This window comes from Arachis ipaensis, chromosome B06, assembly GCF_000816755.2.
Source record: "Arachis ipaensis cultivar K30076 chromosome B06, Araip1.1, whole genome shotgun sequence".
NCBI lineage: Eukaryota > Viridiplantae > Streptophyta > Magnoliopsida > Fabales > Fabaceae > Arachis > Arachis ipaensis.
Genome location: NC_029790.2, coordinates 14,507,203 through 14,519,025, shown reverse-complemented (window position 1 = coordinate 14,519,025; position 11,823 = coordinate 14,507,203). Strand labels below are relative to the sequence as shown.

Here is an 11,823-nt window from a genome sequence, read left to right as displayed (position 1 = left end):
TGATTTACTATGTTTATGGTAATTTTCTTCGGAAATACTGCAGGGTTCTTTATCTTAAACTTAAATTAAACAAGTTAGGTTTTAAGGTTAACTTTTTAAAATTTACGATAAAGAGTTTAGGCTTTTAAAGTTTAACTTCTGAGAGACCTAATAAAAGATCACCGATATACGTCCAACACAGCCTGTTGGTTATCTAACGCCATTGTTGAGAAAGTTGCTACAAGGAATGTCACGCGAATTCCCTTGCCGATAACAAAAAAATAAAAATTCAGAACCAAACCAAGTCAAGGTCTCATGAGGCTAGAGGGACGTTGATTTCCAATATCTATATGCATGCACATTGGGTTAAGTAATTACTCATGCTCACAACATTCTACTGTTAATATCATGAAGATGCGGTTGGGATGGACGTCATACAACTCATGCTTTGTTGGCACAAGAAATTTATATCCCTTGTTGATATGTTTCATCACCCAAAGTAACATGTTTGGTCCTCAATCCAATAACACAGACTCCTACTGCATATCAAGGAGGAAATATTCACATTGATTGAAATAAAAAACAGCCCAGCATAACACAAATTCACAACAGTAAATACTTAATCCCCCTATCATCTATCTAAAGTTACATGCAAATTGTCATATTAAAACATTTGACTTCCCCTTACACATACGATATTCACACAAAGTGACTATAGAATATTTCCAGACAACACATATTCAAGGAGTGCGCAACAAAGAGCTAGCTGAGGTTGCGGAGCAGTTCCATGACCTGCACAGTGATAAAACTACTTTTATTTCGATTTTTGAACGCTTAACCCTAATTGATGACTGTGAAACCAATGTCGAACAGACGATAGTACAATTTCAAGTCGTGATTTCCTCCCTAGTGAAGTCGGCAGAGTCCAGTAGATGTTTCGACCTTACATTCTCGCTTTGCACCGTTCTTATCACGTTTTCGCCAAGACCAACTGGGTGATACAGAGAATCACCCAGCTCAGCTATTGACAGGGGCCTTTTCATCGTCTCCGGATCGTTCATGCTTTCATTCAAGCAGACATCATGCTTCATATCTTCGTTTGCACTGGATGAAGATTTCTGTTCCCACCAAACAAAACCGAACAAAGCAATGACATTCATAACCATTTGAAATATTCAAAGAGTGCACCAATAACAATTAATGGTTCAACATAAATTATATAGCATTCACATGCAGATGTAACAACAAGTTGGCAAGGTTACAACATGAACCTGAGTATGGAGTGCATCATCGCTTGAACCATCGTTAGACTCTACCCGCTCTGTCCCTGTCTGCCTCGTGTTACCCGTGCACCTCCTCTTTGTGTGTCCAGGTCTCTTGCAAATTGTACACTTCCTCCTTTTACCGCGCTGCCTTTTATGTCGTGGTGCACCCTTTGTCCTAACAACCACCAGGTCTTTCACGCACCCTTCTTTCCTGCGTTGTCCCGTCACATCATTTCTACCGAATGCTTCAATCAGACGTGTACACAAGGCCCGAATTCCCTTTACTGCCTCTGTGTACACCACTTGATTCCTAGCACCAAGAAACAACAGCCACTGGGATGCCTCATGAAGAGCGCCATGCCGCATTAAGAATCCCCTCTCATCGTCCGCTTCACCTCGCTCTACGTATGCATCGATAGATTTCGCGTCTTTCCGCCACCGTGTGAGAACTAAACGATGCGGTATTTCTTGAACATGCTCGTACTTCATAACAAAGAACATGTGTCGGCATGGGAAGCCTTCTCGTTCCGAAAATCTGCAGTGACAGAGCAATTTCCCCATGTTCCTATCAAACTGAGTGATAAAAGTGCGACCCGGATTACCATATTCTTCGGTCGTGTATACCGTTGTGGCTGAAATTCTCCTCTTCGCTACATAATTCACCACCCCGACAGCATCAATCTCCTTTTTCACTAGAGAGAAAATTGCTCGTGTGTACATCCTAGCAGCCCCCTTCTCAATTGGATCAAGACATGTTGTCATCACAGGGATGCTATTCACGGAGTTAAATTGTGCCACCATCTCATTGTTTCGGTACTCGCGTACAAGCACCTCCAAATTCTGTACAAGCTCCAAAATTGTGTGCCTAGAAGTCAGGAACTTCTTGACATGAGAGTTTAATCCCTCGCACCTCGATGTCGTTCGATATCAAGCACAAAACTTTCCCCTCAGATATGCACTGACCCACATGTGTTTTTTCTCGTACATCTGTAGGGCCCAACACTTTTCGTTGAAACAAAACTCCTCTGTAGCAGTGGCCCACTCATTCTCAAATTCCTCAACACCCATGTCGGAATACAGTCATTTGGAAAATAAATCTCTAAACATCTGCTTGTTCCCGTTTGATGTGACATTCTTCTGAAGATGCCATGCACAAAGGCGGTGCGTTGTATCTGGGAAGACCTATCGGACCGCTGCAATAAATGCATCATCTCCATTTGTGACGACCACTGACGGCATCCTATTACACATAACCTCCAGCAAGTTTTCAAGCACCCACATGTATGAGGCTGTGGTTTCGTCCAACAGGAGCCCAAATCCAAAAATTGTGGTCTGCCTGTGATTATTAGTTCCTGAGAATATCACCAACAGTCTCCTGTACTTGTTCTTCCTATACGTGGAATCAAAGGCCACAACATCTCCAAAGTGTTGAAACTCCGCTCTACTAGCACCATCCTCCCAGAACAAGTTAGCCAACATACCTTCGTTAGTGACGTTATACCTCACCATCGACATTGGATCTGCAGCTGCTTTTCCTTGTAGATACACGACAGTGGCGTTCGTGTCACCATCGGCGACGTTCCCCCGCTTCTTTTTATCTAAGTGGTTATACGCATCCTTCTTTGTAAACCCCAGCAGCGAGTAACCTCCTGCAATTCCAGACATGTATCCGACTATCTTCGAGGTAGGAAGTCCATAGCTATGCATGCTTTCCATGTGTGCCTTTGTAGCATCTGACAATCCACAAAACTGAAGCATCAAGTGAACCATACCTATCGGGGTCAGGTCATGGTTGTGGTCAAGGATCACCTTCCTAACCTTCCAATTACTAGTACCTCGATCCAAATATATTGATAACTTTGCCTCGCAATTTGTGCGGGTTTCCGGTTTATGCATTCTCTTCCTATCTAATCTTGCATAGTGCTTCTCATCTCTCAACCCGGCCCAGTTGCAGAAGAATCTTCTACGGATCAAATTTCCATTTTCATCCTTGCCGTAATCCCCTTTCTGGACGCCAAACCCATGGCATTTTCCTAATCGCAGGTAAAATTTATAGGCTCATTGCTCAGTCCGAAACACCATCCGATTAATATTCTCTGCCGTCAGCCCCAATACATCTCCGTAACCAGATGCTTCCTCATCTGAATCCTCATTCATTACATCAAATTCAGCGGAGTCATCTGTTTGGTTACCTGGATCACATCTCGCATCCCCTTTATGGTATCCATCTCTACTGTTAGTCGCCATGAAGCTGCTAATTCCCATCTGTGAAATTAGAGTACATACATCAAAATATCCATAATTTATCAATCGCATAATATACAACTACACAACTAAATGGAAAATTTTTGCCGACTTGGAATATAATTTGCGATAATTAACTTGCTAACTTTTCTTTTCTACCCTCTTAAAAAGTTGTCGTCCTATGAAGAATGATACACCTAATTGAATGTGTTAGTAATTCCTAAAACCCAAACAACTAACACTTAAGATAAAACAATTATGACTATGAATTAGACTCAATTATAAGATGATAATATTAATCTAAAGCCTCACCCATTGTAATAATCGATTTGTTCATGTGCACTAGTAATAAAACATTAACAATGGTCACACTGAAGTGAAAGATTTACCATAGGTCCCAACAAACAGTATCATCATTAGAGTAGGTTTTATAATTTCAGGTTGCAATACAAAAATATTCACGATAACAAATTATCTTTATAAATTTTGGGATACGATATTTTGGCAAAATAACAAAATACAACAAAAATACTTGACAAATACAGATTATTAAATTTCTGGCAGTGTCAGATGTGATCTTTTGTTCCCTTTTTTCCTTTAAAAGAAATCATTTTAACATTTGGATGTGAAAACAATTGACATCTTTCTTACAATGACTACAACTGCCTTCGATGTGAATTTAGAACTACTTGCTCAATATGCTTTTAGGATACACAAGTTGTTGTCCACACTCGGGTAGAAGTAGTCAAAGAAATGAAAATAGAGGTGGACAAAAAAAAGAAGCAAACCTGAAGTCAATTACAGAAATTAAGGTTGCAACATATATGGCTCTGAGCAATGCAGATATGGCAGATTCTGTGATAGCAGCAGTCAAGAATGACCCAAGAAGGTGGCGTGAAGAACAAAACAGCGATAAGGGCTACACAAAAAATTAACTAACCTCGTCAATCTCCTTGCACATCTACAAGGCAATAGAAAGTCAAAGATCAGATATATAGATAATGTTCAATCTATAACAAAAATAAGCAAAATGGAACTCTACTCGTTGTAGCAATTAAAATTTTGCCCTTTCGCTTTTCGATTTGGGAGTTCTTAATCAACTACATGTCCAGCACGATCATCTTACAGATGAACAACTTTCACAAAAATATTTTACAAATGGAGATAAACTCATTCTCAAAATTGGTTTCAAAGTATTGGATTCTTAGGACCCTAAAACCTTCCAAAAAGTTACATGGGACAACACCAACATTTGGTTCCACATCATTGCAGAATGATGACTTAAAAAAAATTCAACCTTCACAATCTTTAACTAATTAGATGCGAGTCAGGAGGTGGATGTTGATTAATGATTTTATTGGAACTTGTTTGGGTGATCGACAACGGAACCAATGGTTATAGTTCCAACATCCAAAATGTTAAATCTTGTATCACCTACCATATACCATGCATAAAATAGACGTTAACCTCCAAAGCTAGTGTATATAACTAACTACTTTCTTTTTAAAGGTTGCAACTTGCCACTTGCCACTTGCAACAAGCTACCATATTTGACCATTGACTGGTCAACAAAACAAACTACATTCATCTAAAAAGCCCCAAAAAAAAGGGGATAATTACAAATTATTTCTCAGTGCTTAAATTACATTAATATTGTAATTCAGCTACTTTCATCAGGGCTGGTCACTTAAAACCATTAATCATCTTACTAATTATTTGTTTTTTATTTCCCCTCAAACAGAACTAAACCTAACTAAACTTTACATCCAATATAACCGATAAGCAACAAAAACCACCGGCAGCATGAAATCGATTTTACGAACCCTAATAAATTAATTCCTAATCAGCAAGAAAAAAGGGAAAAAGTAATAAAGAGAAGATCTTGGAGAACTGCAGTAGAAAATGAAGTAGAGAAAGAAGAGAAAACTAAGAAGAAAGGTAAATAACAATTTAAAAAAAAGAAGAAAAATGAAGCATTCAAGTTTTGATCGATTCATACATAGATAGAGAAAGTAACAACAAGAGATGCGATTAAAATTAGGAAAAAGACAAGAAAAAAGAAAATAGTTATTAGCAAATTAGGCCCCAATGCTCAATGAAACAGGACAGCCGGTCAGTCCACTGAACATGGAGGTAAATTCAATACACTCTAGTATTAATAGAGTTATATTATAGAGAATAGTTACTGTAATGTGTATGTGTATTGATCTAACTCGGTGAAGCTCATTGTATACATTTACCTATATAAAGAAGAAGAAAACAACTAATTAATCTGCCTACTGATTCCGTTATAACAGAATAACAGAATTAGAAAAACAGAATGCGTGTGACTTGAACTCTAATAACTGCACTACACTTACTTTTATTCTCCATGTCTGCAACTGATTACTATTATTCTGTGAACATACTCTTCTGAAAGATTTAAAGTTAAAATATTAACTGTTGAATAAAACCGCCTTTAAAATCCTTTAAAGATAAATAAATTTTGATAAAATGCTCAAAAATAAAAGTTATTTGCTACATTAACGAACCTAATTATCAAAGATTGTGCACACTTTTTCTTTTCTTTAGCCAAATTGTAATATTTTGTGATGCTATACTAGAATGTTACTAACTTTATTGATTGCATTGCATTATACTGGTATGCATCGCAATAACAGATGAACAGTGCTAACAACATAGCTAGCTAACCAATCCTACTTGCCAATGCTATGATTTAGCAGGGATACTATACATGTAATCAAACTACTTTGGCATATTAACATTGCAAATTAGCAATTAATTACACCCTTGCTGGATAAAATTGTGCAAACTGTTTAATTTATCATTGAAAATTGAAATAGAATGTTGTTTAAACTAACTTCTGTTTTTACAATTGCAAACTTTAGGCACCAATTTGTTGGGATCAGAAATTATGAACACGGTCCTACAAATGCATAATCAAAACTCTAACTTTTTCTTAGTAAGCACATCACATCTTCACCCAAACATGAGCATACCCACACTTCAGAGACAAAAATAACTTATGGCATAGTAGTTTCATCTGGACTTTGTGCAACGAAAATATACAATGTATACCTCCACCGGCAATTCGCGATCGATGGCAGTCTCGCCCAGCTTCGGTACTCCATTTTTTGTGCATCGACACTGTCCCACCCGTAGCACAGCGCACTCTCTAGTGAAGCCGACCAATCTTCGCCAACACACGTGGAGCCACCACCAGGGAAACTCAGCCTCGCTCCGGCGCCATCAGAGGAGGAGCAAGATCTACTCTCTATCTAAGGTTTCTAATTTCCATCTATTAAGTTCATCCCCTGGGTCACCACCAAATACTTTACAACCAAAAAAACCCACTTCAGATAGTCCCATTATTAGCCATCATAACGGATCCCGTAATACCCCTTAATTAATATACTTCATCACCTAATCTTCTTAACTCACCTGCTTAACATTTACGCTGCCACAGTCTTCTCTGCACAGTGCCACCAGCTTTCTCAGAGTTGGTCTCATGAAGTGGACAAGTGTCAATGAATTACCCTGCCACTGCATTTCTATACATGTAGAATAAAACTTACTTTCTACACCAGAGAATCCACCCTACTATTATTCAATTTGTTTCAGAATTCAAAAAATTTGGAATCAAGATATCTCTACCAAGATGCGTATGATCCCCGAGTTTAAATCGAATTATGGAATAGTAGATTCTATCACATATTTTAAATTGAAAAACTTACTTTACACAACATATTTATTAATTCCTTGATTGAGCAGTAGCATCTACAAACCCAAACGTTTCATCTTCCACATAGTGAATGCACAATTACTTTGGAAGATGTTACAGTTATATTTGAACTCCCGACAAATGGTATGCCATTGTCAGGATTTACAGATAGCAACACTACTGGCCTCGAAAATGAATTCATGATACAATTTGGCACTATACCTACTGCAGCTTATCACAAAGGAAGTGGTGTCAAACTTGCATGGCTCCGCACTCTAAAGTGGCTCATGCAGTTGGATACCGCACTCGGCAGACAAATGTATGTAAAGATTCATATATACTTATTTTTTGGGACAAATTTATTCTGTGATAAGTCATGATTGACAATCCACTAGAAGTTCTTGTCTCTGCTCTGAAATTTTGCTGAAATTAAGGACTTTAGTTGGGGTTCCGCTTGCCTGCCACATTTGTATAGGGCATTATGTCAGGTATCACGTTTTGATTGCAAGGATGTGGATGACCCATTGGCGCTGCTTTGTCTATGGGCTTGGGAATGCTTACCATTCCTAGCACCGGTGTGGTCGCAGCAAATCAGGATTTACAGATAGCAGCACTAATGGCCTCGAAAATGAATTCATGACACAATTTGGTATTGTACCTACTGCCGCTGATCATAAAGGAAGCAGTGTCAAGCTTGCATGGTTCCGCACCCTAAAGCGGCGCATGCAGTTGGACACCGCACTTGGTAGATAAATGTACGTCAAGATACACTTATTATTGTTGTTTGGCACAAATTTATTTTGCAACAAGTCAGGAATGACAATCCACTGGAAGTTCTTGCCTTTGCTCCGAAATTTTTCTGACATTAGAGGCTTTAGCTGGGGATCCGCTTGCCTGGCACATTTGTATAGAGCATTATGTCGGACATCACGTTATGATTGCAAGGAGGTGGATGGCCCATTGGCATTGCTTTGTATATGGGCTTGAGAACGGTTACCGTTCCTAGCACCGGTGCGATCACATCCTAGTTTTCTGCTTGCATGCAGGTAAAATTATTTAATATAATATGTTAATATATATTATTTAATATGTATTGTTTAAATATATTATTTAAATATATCGGTTCGAAAAAATAGGATTTTGTTTTATTTCAGCTGGATTGATTGGCACTCGCAATTTCATGGATATAAAAGAATGGACCATATCTCATATCAGGCAGTCACTAAATGATATTCCTGTAGATAGGGTATGTTTTTTGTTATATTTAATTTTTTTTTATTATTGTACATTGTTTTGTATTTATATTTATACGTTCTTTGTGTTATGTTTTTGCAGTTTGTGTGAAAACCCGTACAGTCATGATTGTATGAGGAACATTGTAATTCCAAATGACATCTTGTAGCATCGCTTAATATGGAGTGCAACCATACCACTGATATCATTTGAGTAAATTAAATAACATGCATCAGATAGGGTAAGGAGGCAGTTCGATTTGTAGGAGAAAGTTCATGGAGAAACTACTAGTCTTGCAGAAGCTCACAATGTGGTCCTGATTGGACCAAAAAATAAAGATTGGAGAGTTAAATATTCTGTATACATTAAAAATATATTAAAATGGTCACCTCTGTAATCATGTCTGAGTTTAGCTTGGTATGATCTTGAAAAGATTTAGTTCTAGTGCTTGTGTGACTACCATTGTACCGTCTTATAACCTAATAAAATTTTCTTTTAATAAAACTGACCCTGATAAGCCAATCGTAACTTGTTCTGTATTGTACACACTTAGCATAAAATGTGGTTGGCTCAGATTCACACACCCTACAAATGGTATAATCTTTAATTGCTGCAATAACAGTTTCTCTAGAACTGAACTCTATGTCAACAATAGAATCTATACTAATAATAAGACATAATTCTGACTAGTACTATATGATTCAATAATAATAATAATAATAATAATAATAATAATAATAATAATAATAATAATAATAATAATAATAATAATAATAATAATAATAATAATAATAATAATAATAAAACTCTGTTGAATTCATAGCATCTAGATCCAAAACATGCATGAAAGAAGGCTCTCTAAGTGGATATTGGCTCGTTAGTACATTTGTCACACCTGCAATATTAGACTCAACTATTATATCATCTTCACCTACTTCTTTAGTTGGACCAACAATATGATAAATGCCCTCAAATTCCTTTTCGCTTTCAGTGTTATAAATTTTCCGATGATAGGCTCCAATAAATCAACCTCAACTAATTCTTCAAACTCAACATATAACTCGACAACAGACACTTGTGCCCATGTTTACTGATAGATCGAAAATATCCCTTGCATACTTACTTCGCCAACCACATACATTATTTGAAACTGAACGAAACCACCAAATACTAACATAGACGGTCTATAAAAAATATTTGTGACTCTTTTTAATACTTGATTATCAACACATTGATAAAGTATATTGTTAAATTTCTCATATGTTATTGCAAAAGGAATAACAACATTACATAGATTTTCACATACAAAACTCACACCCTCATATGTTTGGAAAAAAATTTGACCATTATAATATATTTTTAAAATAATACCTCTCTCCATTTTTATACTCTTATACTCTTAAGAAAATAAGACACTCTCATACTCCTAATCAACTTAACAAATCCGTTCCTGCTTTTATAATACTCTAGTCATATTTTTTAATAAAAAAAGAGTAAAGTATCATTTTTGTCCCTAATGTTTGGGGTAAATCCTATTTGTGTCCCTAACGTTTAAATTATCCTATTTGTATCCCTAACGTTTGTAAAAGTGATTCAATGTTATCCTGTCGTCAATTACACATTATGAGCGCTTTAGTTTGAGTTTTAAAAATCTCTTCTTGAAGTTAGAATACAAATGTCTGGAATAGAATCGATGATCTACTCTGAAAAATAGCTCATCAAATGTTGAAACTAATTCCTACAACATTTACATAATTCACTTTTCTAGGGACATAATTGAATCTAAACACAAATAGTGGGTATAATATTAAATCGAACACATTCAAGTGAGACCTAATTGAGAATGAATACATCCAAGTGAGAATAATTGAAAAATATAATCTGATTTGTTAGTATAATTGATAGTAGGATAACATTGAATCACTTTTATAAACGTTAAGGATACAAATAGGACGATTTAAACGTTAGGGACACAAATAGGACTTACCCCAAATATTGGGGACAAAAACGATACTTTACTTAATCAGAAAATTACAATACGCCTCTCGTGTATTGTCAATACGCTTTCCATATATTGTGACTTTATTATTAAAATAATACAATACGTCCCGTATGTTGTCTTTATAAACATTTAAAAAATTAATTCGTTCTTCGCGTATTGCTACTGATGAATTAAAATAAAATTTTTACTCCAGCAATTTGCCCTCTGCAAATTCTACCACTTTTAGAATTTTGCAAAATACTGTAGCATCTAATATTAGAGTATTATACCAAACTTTGTCTAATATCTAAAAAAATGAGCCCAATAATATACTAAAATTCTTCATATTCAAATAGGTCTCACTAAATGGATTTTAGGGTATTTCTTTTTTGGCGGATATTTAACTACGCCGCAACTATGGTGGCTTTCAATGTGGTGGCTATAGATGCCTATACATTGACCTACCAATTTAACAGTGACTAAATTTTAAATTATAAACTAATACACATTTTATAATTTAAAATTCTAATTATTTAAATAAAATTAAATTGATTAAAAAATAAAAATATATTAATACAATTCAAATCGTATTAAAACATAAACAAGTTTGTTGAGTCCATAAACAAACTTTATGTAAATAAATAAGTTTAGTCAATGTAATAGGTAAATTTTGTGCAAACTTTATGAAAACACAATAAAAAATCAAATCCTAAAAGTTAACATAATTTTTTTAGAGTTAAATTTTTTTTATATTTTATAATAAAAAAACAATATTAACATTGAGCTGGTCTAATATATTAGATAATTTTATTTTTTTAATTATAATTTTGGTTAAAAAAATTATATAGTAAATAATTAACTATAATTTCTCAATTTAAATTAGTCAATTTATTTTTAAGATAAAATACGGTAAAAAATCTAACATCATACTATATCAATTGGTTTTTTAATTAAATCATTTATATAAAATAAATCGGGTTTTTTTTAACCAAATGATAACACGTGTCATTTATCCAAAAACAACTTCATGTGAAGTCGACTACAGATGAGTTTCTACCTAATTTTTTTTTAATGTGAGATACCATTTGTTGAAAATTAAAGAAAAAAGATTCTAATAAAAAAGAAAAAATAATTTACTGTTGTTAAAACTAAAGAGATTACGATAACAAGTAAACTACTTTGAAAGTCATAAATAAGTCAAACAATGGTTTTTTTCCTTCACGTGCCAGCATCTCGTGATTTATTTATCCATAGCCACCATAGCCATCAAAATTTATGGGTACCATACACGGCACCATTTAACTATCTATAAAATTTTTGTTTAATTTATGTAAACCTAGTGTGAAAATAAGGTGTTATAGGAGAGACGGAATTCTAAACACTTGCTTGTTGTTATTATT

General features: G+C 35.2%; 2 protein-coding genes across 2 annotated transcripts; both read right to left on the bottom strand.

Moving 5' to 3' along the window:
- On the bottom strand, positions 583-2,312 carry LOC107646476 (protein FAR1-RELATED SEQUENCE 7-like). The gene is made up of 4 exons (XM_016350659.1): positions 2,208-2,312; positions 1,251-2,084; positions 927-1,097; positions 583-618 (listed from the first exon to the last, which is right to left on the bottom strand). Exons 1-4 carry the CDS (start codon positions 2,310-2,312, stop codon positions 583-585), a joined length of 1,146 nt encoding a protein of 381 aa, XP_016206145.1.
- Positions 2,427-7,037, bottom strand: LOC107646477 (protein FAR1-RELATED SEQUENCE 5-like). The gene is made up of 7 exons (XM_016350660.1): positions 6,930-7,037; positions 6,567-6,766; positions 5,849-5,900; positions 5,675-5,728; positions 4,429-4,449; positions 3,360-3,509; positions 2,427-3,251 (listed from the first exon to the last, which is right to left on the bottom strand). Exons 1-7 carry the CDS (start codon positions 7,035-7,037, stop codon positions 2,427-2,429), a joined length of 1,410 nt encoding a protein of 469 aa, XP_016206146.1.